This window comes from Ictalurus furcatus, chromosome 21 (genome assembly GCF_023375685.1).
Source record: "Ictalurus furcatus strain D&B chromosome 21, Billie_1.0, whole genome shotgun sequence".
Classification (NCBI taxonomy): domain Eukaryota; kingdom Metazoa; phylum Chordata; class Actinopteri; order Siluriformes; family Ictaluridae; genus Ictalurus; species Ictalurus furcatus.
In genome coordinates, this window is record NC_071275.1 from 1,918,526 (window position 1) to 1,931,349 (window position 12,824).

At 39.2% G+C, this 12,824-nt stretch overlaps 1 protein-coding gene across 1 annotated transcript; it reads right to left on the minus strand.

The window, feature by feature from the left end:
- Positions 1 to 298: 298 nt before the first annotated feature.
- Positions 299 to 12,398, minus strand: wnt7aa (wingless-type MMTV integration site family, member 7Aa). The gene is made up of 4 exons (XM_053653336.1): positions 11,648 to 12,398; positions 10,744 to 10,970; positions 6,027 to 6,298; positions 299 to 2,425 (listed from the first exon to the last, which is right to left on the minus strand). The coding sequence occupies exons 1-4, from the start codon at positions 11,716 to 11,718 to the stop codon at positions 1,946 to 1,948; spliced, it is 1,050 nt and encodes a 349-aa protein (XP_053509311.1). The 5' UTR covers positions 11,719 to 12,398; the 3' UTR covers positions 299 to 1,945.
- Between the last annotated feature and the right edge of the window lie 426 nt (positions 12,399 to 12,824).

A 12,824-nucleotide genomic window follows, 5' to 3' on the forward strand; every position in this document is an offset into this window, starting at 1 on the left:
CTTCGAAGAATTCTAGTTGTGTAGTCGTTTACTTCATTTCTAATGGAGACGTGCAAAAGCAGAAATAGACATTAAAACAGGATACTTATTGTACACTTTTACTGCCAAATTATCCATGAAAGATTTCTGTTTGCTCTGTTTCTGAGTTACAAGAAAACAAGTAGAAGCTCTTTCAAACTGCTGAGGTGACTTTTATTAAGACTGTTCAAAGCACAATGTACATTTCTGTTAAAACAGTTATGACAGTATAAGCATGCAGAACGACCAGTTTGGCAAAACATTGCTTGAATTCATTGTCTGTTATTAGAAATAGGACCAAAGGCCTTCCATGAAGCACCAGCTTCAATTCAGCTGTTCTTTGGTTAAACTCGCGGCCATGTTTTATGTCTTGTTGTAAGTACCAGAGTGTTTGCCCATTTTTAGTTTATATTATTGGTCCTACATACAGGACTGCTGAGAACAAATTGCTGTTGTTAAATGACTTTGAGATACAGTTAACACCAAACCAGTGCTCAAGGTACCATGACATCCTAGGCAGGTTCTAGCTTAGATTCCCATAACTGTGGAGGTTAGGGAAATTGTGAAGCAGGACAGTTTATAACAAAATAAATAAAACACTCATATAAAAATAATCTCTTGCAAAATATATTCTGTTAACTGCTGTTAACTTAGCACATGAACAATTCATTCAGGTAACCACATTCACACATGTATTCAAAAGCACTAGTTTCAATAGGCACTATACAGATTCCAAGTTGACGCCTTGGGGGGAAAAAAAAACTAGCAGCAAAATCGGACAGACGTAATGTTTAGTATACATATATAGCAAGAACAGTATCAGTGACCTCAGCATTCCGAATCAGTAGCAAGTGGAGGCATCTCCTGCATGCGAGCTATCCTGTTCCAAAATGAATTAATCGTTATCTTGGCTTCTCTGCCAACTAAAAAGACAAGAGCCAAGGGAGAGATCTGTGTGAGCTCATGAGAAGGCTATGTGTCAGGTAATATTATGTACAGGTTCTTCATCAAATGATTTCTATTTGTGAAAATGGTTGCTCAAAACCTATTTTTATGTATTGTGAAACATAATATATTTTAGGCTCTATTTTAGACAGAATGTTCAGAATGTTCCTGATGGTTAACAGCATCAAAGTACTTAATTCATTTTAGGAGAAGTTAGCTTTCAAGAGAGATGCACATTTCCAGTGTATATTGCTATAAATATAAATGAATTGTAATTGAGGGAACTGTGCTACAAACGTTTATCACAAGTAATATCACCAACAGCATGGTGTACAACTGTTTTGCTCACAATGGGTACTGTAAAAAATGACAGTTAAAAAAAGCACAAAGTGGGATCAAAGTGTAAAAGCTGGTTAAGTTGCTTCTACCAAAATAACATGGTAAAAATAAAAAAACAAACAAAAAAAACACACGAAATAAAATCACATGAAAATCAGTAGTTTTATTATTAAATAAATTAATATTAGCGTTTCTTTCTCTAAATAAAATGTTAAATACCATCAATATCATATACAGTCCATATACAGTATGCTTTCATAATGTCCAGAGAAACCAAATTTCCAGTTTTATACAAGCTCACTGAAAGGGTTTTCCATACTGCCTGTAGAACAGAATAGAATCCTGGACTTCAGGAACGTTCTCACTCCACTGTTTAGAAAGCTCTAGGCATCCACTGGTACCAACCACCAAATCATTCCACTGAGCTTTGAAACAAAGCGGAATAATTCACCCACACATCCTCTGGCTATCCTCCAGGTGAATAAAAAGATCATGCGGACCATAGAGACCCCTCGGAGTGCCTTGTTCCAAAGTTTCTCCATTCTAAACACCTTGGATCCACATCACCCCACACAGGAAGCCTCTAATTACTTTTAGAGGCATTCACAGATGTTTAGTCCCATACAGATGAATAAGGAATGTTTTATTTGCATGTGTATACCTCTGTCCTCTCACTGCATGTGTTGCATTTGACATAACAGCACCACAGGAACTTGCAGTTGCATTGCCACACACGTGAGTACTGGTGTGTGTTGTAGCCTCGTCCGCAGCACATCAAGTCACAGCTGTTGGCTTGCTGTGCTGTTTTATTGCAGATTCTGCCCTGAGTGCCCACACTGCCTGTCACTGGGTCTGGCTCACAGTAATTGGGTGACTTCTCAATGTACACCAAGTCAGTGTCCATGGGCTTGCGGTACGAGTAGGGCTTTTTGATCTTCAGGAATGTTGGCCGTTTGTTCCGGCTGGCTCGAACCGGCTCCACGTGCACGGCCTGGTAGTACTTATCCTTGAGGATGTAGCCAAGCTGACGGAACTTGGGGAGCGTTGTCCAGCAAGTCTTGGTTGTGCATGAGCCAGAGACTCCGTGACACTTGCACTCTAAGCGCATGTTCTTTTCTAGGATCTGGAGTGGAAAAACAGAGATTGTTCAGTACCCTGAGGGATTTTACAAGACGCTGAGTTTTTATTCAGAGGTCTATAACTTTTGTCTAAGATAATTATGAGAATAAGTGCTTTGATGATTCATAGACTGATCCGGTTAGTCTATCTGGTGACAGCTTGATGCCTGGAGTGATTGAAAACATTACAATTACCAAAGCTGTGGAATACATATATATGGGGAAAGGTAGCACTTGGACAGTCATGCACTTCTTTATATTAAGCTCTAAAACAATGTCTTCTCTTCTGGTGAAACAAAAAAATATTTAACCAGAAACCATCTTACAGCGCAAAAAGGATTGTTAAATTGCACATTTCTTACTTGTAGCGTTTGTGCCTACAGTGGAGGTTTTAGAGCATATTTCCGGAATAGTTAAACAGGTTGAGACAAAGGGTTTTTTTTAAAAACATTCCGATTCAAGAATGCAAGGATTGTTAAACTTGCTGTGCCAGAGCCTGATCCACCTCATGCCTGCCTGCCTGCACAGCAAGGCTGGAAAACAGCCCGCGTGTCGACAGGTTCCCTCCGTCGACTTTTAACAAGCCTTTTCATTTGTGTACAAAACATCTGACACAAATTGTTTCACCAAGCTAAGTATGAGATGCCGTCTGTAAGAATCTCTCTCTCTTGTGTAAGCAGTAGAGTGGAATCAGGGGTGCATACGATATAAACACAGCCTGAACGACAATCTGCGACTTCTACAACTGTCTGCCTGTGTGTAGTGTACACAGATTAAGCTCAGGAGTCAGGTTTCAGCTGCCTGTGAGCTTCACTTCATTCTGACTATCCTTGTATCCTGAACCCAACATGTGAGTTCAACAGGTAAAGGTGGCGAGCAAGAAATAACAAGGTGTTTTTTTCTTGACATATGCACTTTTTTTTCACGATAATGTGGTGAAACACAGTAATGGGTTTCACTACAACTGCAAATTATGATTACAAATCCTGAAAAATATATAACTTGCTGAAAGAAAGACCTGTGTACAAGAGAGCCTGTTTAGCTATGGAAGAATCTGTTAATGATTGGCATCAGTGAGTAGCTTGTTCAAGGCAGTAGTCTTTGGTGTGGTTAGCAAATGCTACCTCTTTCTTCCACTATGTAATGATGCTGTTTTTCCCGTTTGTAGGAGAGGCCTCACCTAGTGTTTTAATTATTATTCCATCCTCAATGCCTGTCTGCCTCATAGACTTTGTGGAGTCTCCTTGACAATTGTCTGCTCTCTGGGATGTGTATCAGGCTTAGTGTGGTCATGCTGCTGATTCCTGATAAACGACACGTTCATAAAGCATACTGAAGTGAAATCTGTGTGTCTGTGAGAGGCTGATACCTTCTTACCAACAACACTGTGAGGCATCTGAGAGTATTTCCCAAGAATACACTGAGAAGATACCATATTTTACCATGACATGCTGACAATCAAAACTGTACTTAAATCATATTCATACTGTCACCATCATTTTGACCTTCACTGCCATTTGAGTCTCAATACTATTAAATACGTCAGCATCAAATTGTAGAAATCAGCTCCTGTTGAAACCATGTGAACAATGTGTGATTTTAGAATGAGACCTAGTAAATTACCAAAGCCAGTTGAATCATAAAGGACGGAGTCCATACCAGAAGGTTATGACCTCATCTTGCCTGAAAGATTTGATGATCTGTCCAGAGTGCTGAAACAGTCTACACTCAAACCCTTTTACGAAAATATTGACAAAGTTGTTATAATAACAGTTACATTTCTCCGGAAAGGAGAAGGTACCTACTGTTTGCCTTAATGTGTACCCAGTTTGTCATAGCTTAGTTTGAACTTTTAGACATCAAGCCTAATTATGTGACTATTCCAATAAGCCACTATGCTTAGTCTAATGTCTCAAATATGTTCCTGAGAATTACCCTAAAAAGCCTTTTGTAACATCCAGTGACATCACTCAGTATGAGTAGATCAGTAAATACCTCAGGAAAAAGCCCAAGAAGCATTAGAGGTTTCGCTATCTCTTGGAACACAAGTGAGGAGATTTAGTGATTACTCAGATTGTGCATTTCCACGTAAAAGCCTTTGCCGTTATAGCTTTATAAAAGCTCTTTCTATTCTAACTGCCACCATTTTTTATTTTTTTTTATCAGCTAGATGTTGCTGGGAATATTAAACAGAGCAGCTAATTAACATGCATACGGTCAAGTACAGAATTATTGGCACCTCTAATAAAAATCAGCTAAAATTAATATATGCATAGTTATATATGTATAGAACAGCTGTATAATTTCAGTTTTAGTATCATTTTAACATTTTTAAAATATTAACTTTTTTAACATCTTTTTTTTTTTTTTTTTTTTTAAACCAGTTAACATTTTAACAATGTGCATTTTTCTGTTTCAAAATTATTGGTACTCCTACAATTAATATTTGGTGAAGCCTGTGCACTGAGCAACTTCAAAAATGTCTAACAAGATTGCAGTCATCTGTAGAGGAGTTTTGAACTACTCCGGCAGAAAATTTTGGTTCTTAATTTAAGAGTGTTCCGATCAGGAGACTGAGACGGACATTGCACATCACTGATTTTGTGTTTCTGCAACCGTTTCTGTGTGCCGGGTAAAAATCATCTGTCTGAATGGCAAAATAAAATTATACAAATACAACCATATATTTAAAGGCAGTTCCTGGTAATTCGGCAATTAAAATCGATAGTGTGTAGCATTAAATGGTTTCTCATTCACACACACACACACACCCCCCAATGGCGGCAGAGCTACCATACAAAGTGCTAGCCTGCCATCGGGAGCAACTTGGGGTCTTGCTCAAGGACATGTGGAGTCATGTGGACTGGGAATCGAACCACCAACAATACAATTGGCGGACGATACGCTCTACCCCCTGAGCCACAGCAGCCCATAATAATGAATTTTAAATATTCTTTGGAGGTGTCAATAATATTGCCACACATGTTTTTGAGAAATGCATTAATAAATGAGTTTTGTTATGGGAACATTAACTAGTTGTTTGAGTGATATGATTAATTATGTACTGTTCATTTCATACAATAATTTTTGCTCATTCTCTTGAGAGGTACCAATGATTCTGGTCTACCAATTGTTGTAAACACTTCACATCAAGCTCCAAATGCTCTAAGTTTTGTAAAAGTAGTGAAGTCTTTTTATTCCTATGTATCTTAAAATGACGGCGGTAATATGACGGCATATTTGGGAATTTATTATTTATTATTTATTAATTCATTTACTAAACAAAATTTATAGTGGTATATTGAAGCAATGTTTCACTTCTTGACCGTCATTTCTGTTTAGTGCTTAACAATGGACATCCTACTACTTCAGGCCATTCCACGGAATTGTTTTATCCTTAATGTTAATGATATAATCCGAGATGTTTTTATTTTACCATGTTTCTCTTTGGTCCAAATGATCTGCCATAACCTGTTATCCAATTGGTGATTTTTCATGTCCATTAAAAAAAAATTGGCAAGTACATAAGGTTTGAAGTTTCAAAAAAAGAATCTCTTATATTGTTCCACCCAAACAGAGTGCATGGCATCACTCTCTTATACGTACCTTACGCCCCACTTCATTGTTATGGAGGTTCATGAGAGTCCTAGCATTTTGCTTTATCTCCCGAGCATCCACAAACATCTTGGAAAAGCTCAGGCCATAGCGGATGTCAGCTGAGCAGCCGCCCCACTTCCAGCCCTCTTCCTGGTTGTAGAAACCTTGCTTCTCTTTATCACACCCGCAGCCACTCAGGGTTCCCTGGGTGCAGGCGGCCGAGATAGCATGGGCAACCCCAGCAGCGATGATGGCATAAGTGAAAGCTGCCTCTTTACTCCCTGCAAAAAGCGAACATGTACAATTCAGAATCACAGCCAATAAGATCTGCTGTCTCAGGCCAGATCAAGCCTGTGCACATGCTTGACATAGTTCAACTTTCGACAAGCAATATGCACATGTTTTGCCAAGTGGTATTCATTTATCATTCTGTCTTTGCACTTCTGCCTCATTAAATGAGGTGGGAGCTTTGGACAACTATCAGACTTGCTGGAAATACGCTAATATGGACCTGAGTTTATGCAAGTTAACAATGGTACGATAACAAATGGTAGGCGACGCAGGCAATTCAGGGCTTTATTTGACATGGAATAATTGTCGTTCAGTTGTCAAGGGAAAGGAAACATTAAGACAAATAACTGTATGATTGCACTGTGATGACCATTCCAGCGAAGGAAGGAATAGCCTACCTCTTTCACGAGCATAGTGAACACGGGTTTATTTAAAAGACAATAGAGTGGTAGAGATCGGGGGCATGCAGTACGTTTGGACTCTTTCCCAGCTTCCGTCAGAAAGAGGGATCCACCCAGCAGAGGTGAGTCCCCCAGGCATGCAGAATATCTTCTGGCAAGAAGACTCAGATAATTGATTGCCATTGCTAAGCAGGGCACTTCCAGGTTAAGAGTATTATTCACTTATGTAGCCACAGAAATGTAACAAAGACCTTTGAAAAGCCACAATTCAAAGCATTAGGTATGTGTTGCAATGCACCATGACTAGTTGTTTTGACTTACACTCTAAAAGATTTCTCTAAAACCATTCATTTCTTTCCTTTAAGCTGGCTAACAATATGTTTAACAGGAAGACTGACTTGTGACCTATGAGGCAGCCTCTACTCATCACGGTGAATTCCAACAGTCTCTTTCAGGGTTGTGTTCAAGAGAATCGATGGACGTTTGCAGTGACACAGATTTTATTATATATATATATATATAACAGTAATTTGTATTAAAGTCTTAGATTCATTATGCTGTTAAGTTTCAAACCGCTCCTGCTCTGTACTAGAAACAGAAGAAATCCAGACACAGTTTCAGTTTAAACATGATTATACACAAGAACAAAATTCTTGGGAAACTCCTAAGCAAAGAGCATGTTGTCATGCATTTAATATCTATTGATCAGCACCGAGTTCCTGAGTACCTGAGCTCTCCTGGAAACATACAAATCATCATTTGGATTAATGAATCATCAACTGTTGACTCTTCTAGAAATCATTTACACACCTTGAACTAAGAAAACTGTGTCCTTTAAGTAGGCTGAGTGCACAAATTTGTCTCCCTTTTCAAATTCTGTACCAAACATAACTAGTCGAACATATCTATATCTTATTGATATGACTTTAGGAAGTTAATTTAATAGTCAGTGGTGAGCAATAACTGTCTCAATCAAGCTGTCTGCTAATTATTGCATCTTGCATGCTATGACCGAGTGCAGAACATTCTCAGCGCTTTCTCAGGGCCTCCAGACTAACACTAACACTGGTATGTGTTGACCTGCAGTTGATAAACATCTTGGAGCAGTGCCCAAGCAATTTAAGAAAGGCTTGTTTTGGGGCATCAATTATATGGAGATTTTTATGAGTTGCTTGGGCTTGATGCCAAGATAGAACAGACGTATTCAATGGAAAGGTTAGCACATACTGAAGATTTCACAAAAGCAAAGTTCTAAAAACCACTTGTCCATGGGCCAGGGTGAAATAGTCTTTTTATTAAGTATATTACTTTGCCTGTGTTTACTTAAACCAAGATAGTCTGCACACAAACTCAACTGATAAGAAAGCCATAAAACATGTGTGTTATGGCATGGGTTTCGTTACATTACAGAAGTCTGAATCAGTGGCTCACAATGATCCTGTGTGAGATGTCTCTTGCCAAAACTGTAAATGCAAGAGGTTAATTTCTAAACCTCACACAATGTACTTGTCTGGGCTTGAGACAATGCTGGTGGGGGAAAACTATTTTTCAAATATGCTGGAGGGTGCTTAAGTGTGAGAAAGGGGGATGGTGAGGGTTCCACTTGAAAAACACAAGATAAAACAAATATAAATTATGCAGTTATGTGTTCCAGGACTCTGCTCTATTCCCATCAGTTTGGTAGCTGGACCACATTGAAAATGTAAAGTAAAGCAATCATCTCCAAGCTTCATAAAGTAATGCGGTGACACACTCCTGAAAGAAGAATCCACCATTTTGATGCCAAGCCCAGAGCATATGGTACCAGGCCCTGAACATGAGCAAGCATTACTTCACCTCCTTCTGAACTGCCTTATGAGGATTACCCACTGCTCTTCATGTCTCAGAGCTTGGCTACTGTGAGTGCTGCTGCAAGTCTGGCCACTGAAACCAGTCCCGTTCGAACATTTTCCCATTCTCTTTTATCCTGACTATAGAAATGTTAGACATCCAACTGGGAAACACAACTGCTATTGAAATAAAGATCACGTTTGGTCACTCTGTATCACTGTCAGCCAAATGGTGCTGAGATAAAGCAAATTCATGCCTCCTGTATCAAACAATATAATCAGCAACCAAAACAAGGATCCTGTCAGCCATGAACGAGTGCTGCTCAAGAATGAGATGGATTGAGGGAAATTTTTGGGTAATGCATGAGCTTGCAGCAAACCTGCCCTTTTTCTCTTTACTTTTTCTCAAGTCACTCATCTTTGATGCCAAGGGATAAAATACAGCTTCACCTTCAGCGATGGATACAAGTCTCTACAGATCTTTGCAGAGTCTCAACAACACAGTTCCAATGCTGCATCAATGCGACTAAACTCAAGGTGAGAGGAAAGAGGAGATATTACGTGAAATATGATCTCTGGATATATTTCCAAGGTAGGTCAGTCATTTGAGCATCAAGATTCCCTACATCCATCTTTAACAGACAAAACGGCCCAATAATCCTGCCTCCTTTTTCCCACCAGCCAAAAAGGCTATGAAACTAAAGCAAAGTCCTTCACATAACCATTCATCAAGTGTCAGAGGTTCAATAGCACTAAAGAATCCCTAAATAGGCTTGGGTTTGCCTCTGGAAAATAGATAGTGTTACCCCAAGGAAAAAAAAACTTTCTCTTAGCTAGTTTTTTTGTTTTGTTTTGTTTTGTTTATCCACGGTGACATATGGTTACATTTCCTTACAATACTGTACTATTTTGTCCCTTCATTCACACTCTGTAACTTATACCCGTGGAAAAGTGAAAGCCCGACTAGCAAATCATTAAAATCTACAGATAAGACAGCATGACTAGAAAAAGGCTTCTTTTGAGAAACGGGGTTGTTAGAGAGGCCGTAAATTCAGCCACGTTGATACTTGCTGTGTGAATGGAACGGAAGCACGTCTGACATGCCATTACAGGAGGGCACTAAATGCAAAATGCTACAAGCAAATCAGCATCCACGCATCCACTGACAAACCACTTCCAGTTACAACAGTGTTTGCCAGCTCATAGCTGGAGTTTTTGTGTGCCGTCTCATTATGAGCTAAACCACAAGCCAGTAATTCATCAAGAACTAAATGATTTTTGTGTGTGTGTGTGTGTGTGTGTGTGTGTGTGTGTGTGTGTGTTGTTTTCCTTTCTAGCATTTCGAGTTCGGAACTACTGAAAAGGTTCTCAAGATTTAGAATAAATCCCCCAGTCTTTATCTATTAGGTGAATTATAATGTACAACATGAATTAACTTGATGCTGGAATTAGAAACGGGTGCAGTGTTACAAAAATGTTATTAACCGGTCTATATTTTGCCTGAGATCACTGAAACACAATGACTTGCAAGTTGATTAGTCACTATATGGATTTTTTTTTTTAATGAACTGGAAACGGTATGGATCTGAACATATAGCCTCTGAGTACTCTGAGTTAATTATCTCAGTTTATTACTGATAGCCTACGAATGAACTGGCCACAAGGTAGGCTATAATAACATAAATAAATAAATCAGTCACGGTAGTAAACATGAATTGAATTACGATTCAGAGTCTAGATTTGGTTAATTATGTCAACAACTTCGTTAACGTCAGCTTAACTGACACAAGGGCGTAGGTTTGCATATGGACGGTAGGGACATGTCCCTACCAATATTTTGGGAGGGTAGAATTGTCCCAACCAATATTTTTTCTCTTTACCGTTAACAAATAATTTCATAGTTTACTTTCTTTTAGTCTTTGATCTGTTGCTTTGTATAATTTGTATTTAAATGTAAATACAGATCTTAATGTCAATATAGATGTTATATTTTAATAAACCAGTTGGTTGTCAACATTAAACAGTCCTCTCTTTTTTTTGCCTTGGGTGTCCCTACTAATATTGAGACCAAACCCTTGAACTGACACAATTTTGGGATGTGTGAGTTATTCATAGCTCAACTTGCATGAAAATTGTAGCCTCTTAAGCATTAAAAATAGAATTTCCTCTAATTCTACAGATACAGTAAATGGTTGTGTAACATACCCACTTTCAACTCTTTTCCAAAGACGGTCCTCTCTCCGAGGGCAGAGCAGTTCCAGCGGCCATGGCGGAACTGGAACTGGCACTCGTTGATGCCCATCTGCGCTCCTTCTCCGATCACGATGATCGCGTCGGGTCGGCTCTGGCAGATCGTCCGTTGACGCGGGGCAAGACCCGGGATTTTATTACAGATGATGCTCGCTCCCAGTGCCACCACGGAGGAGAAGCCGCTGTGGAGGTTCAACATACAGCATCAAATGAACAGCAAAAAAAAAACAAGGCGCGTGTCTTGACTAATAAAACACGTCGTGAAGACGGTGTGAAGTTCTGCGCCGTTTCACCGACTTGTCTAGATTGGTGCAATCTTTGGCGCAAAGTGCAAGCCGAATCATTTGAAAAGACCGCTAATAAAGACTTCGAGTTACATGTTGCGTGATTTCTTGTCAGTTCTGTGTGAGTCCTTTCACTAACAACAACAACAACAACAACAGAGACTGAACTAATGCAGCATGGAGTTTAAAGGATGGAATCATGTCGGTTATTGAATTAGCAGATTGTAATTGTTTATTATCTGTGCATTGTGTAGGTAAATAACTCCCTGTAGGAGATGTCTGTAGGGAATAAACATTAAAAACATGAATACGCATGGAGTATCCAGGTTATCCTTCTATATTACTGCACGAGCAAGTTCAGACACACCAAGGACAAACTTCATCCATCAAAAACACGCTTAAAACATAGGACTGTATTATTCACTGTTCTGGGGTTAATCGCCTATGTGTAGCTCTATTGTGAGATAAACTAGTGCGTTTATCTCAACAATGCAAAAGCAAATTAGAACCAGGTAAACTGTAAGATTTATTATTATTATTATTATTATTATTATTATTATTATTATTCAACTCACCCGATTTTCAGATAAATAATCCCCAGGCAGAGGAAAATGTGAAAAATCCAGCGGCGCGTTTTCCTACTCATGGTGCCCTTTGGTTTAGTTAGGCAGGGAGTGTGAGTCCGGTGTGTGTGTGTGTGTGTGTGTGTGTGTAAGGTCCCTGCTTTAGCGTGGATGCAGCGCTCCGAGCTCCGAGCGCACCTGAGCTGAGATCCTCCTGAGCTCCGGAAGCTCCTCCAGCATGTGTCCCGCTGACGGTTAAATCAAAGTTTCAATAATTACACTAGATAAAGTCTCATCGCCGCCCGTGTGTTCTCTGCAGGTCCTCCGATCTTGTCAGGAATGTTAAGGCGGTGTTTACATGGAGCTCATCTCCAGAGGAATTGCTCATTCCGCTGCGTTCCTGTTTATTCAACTGCGTCTGAATGGAGAGTCTGGTCCCGAGTCTGCTTCCGCCTAACTGCCCTTACCTGGTGCTATTTTTGGGACGAAGTCTAATTTAGCCGTCATTTAACACCGTCGATCAGAGCAGGGGGGGAATGCGTGAACAGGTGAAAGAGTTCTTCTCCAGTGTGCGGGATTTGTCTGGTCTGATGGAGGTTAATCCGCGCGGTAGCTCGAGCTTCTTTAACAGAGCTTTTTATCTCTTTTGCCTGCACCCGTTTGCTCCTCCCATGAGAGAGGGTTTTGATTCTGTCCTCGGTGCCCCTTTAACTCCCCCCGAACTACTCATCATCTTATTAAATATTCTTACTTAGTCTAGCTAGATGCAATTTTTAAAACTTCTACAAAATATGAATGCATGAATGAAAATACACTTCACAAACACCCAATGCAAATTTAATGCATGGAAATTGACTGCATTAGACCTAAAGTTCAAATATCATTTATGTCCTTATGATCATGTCATTATGATCATATATATTGCCTTATGTCATTATGATCACATATATATGGCCTTATGTCATTATGATCATATATATTGCCTTATGTCATTATGATCATATATATATAGCCTTATGTCATTATGATCATATATATTGCCTTATTTCATTATGATCATATATATATAGCCCTATGTCATTATGATCATATATATTGCGTTATGTCATTATGATCATATATATATATATATATATATATATATATATATATATATATTGCCTTGTCATTATGATCACATATATATTGC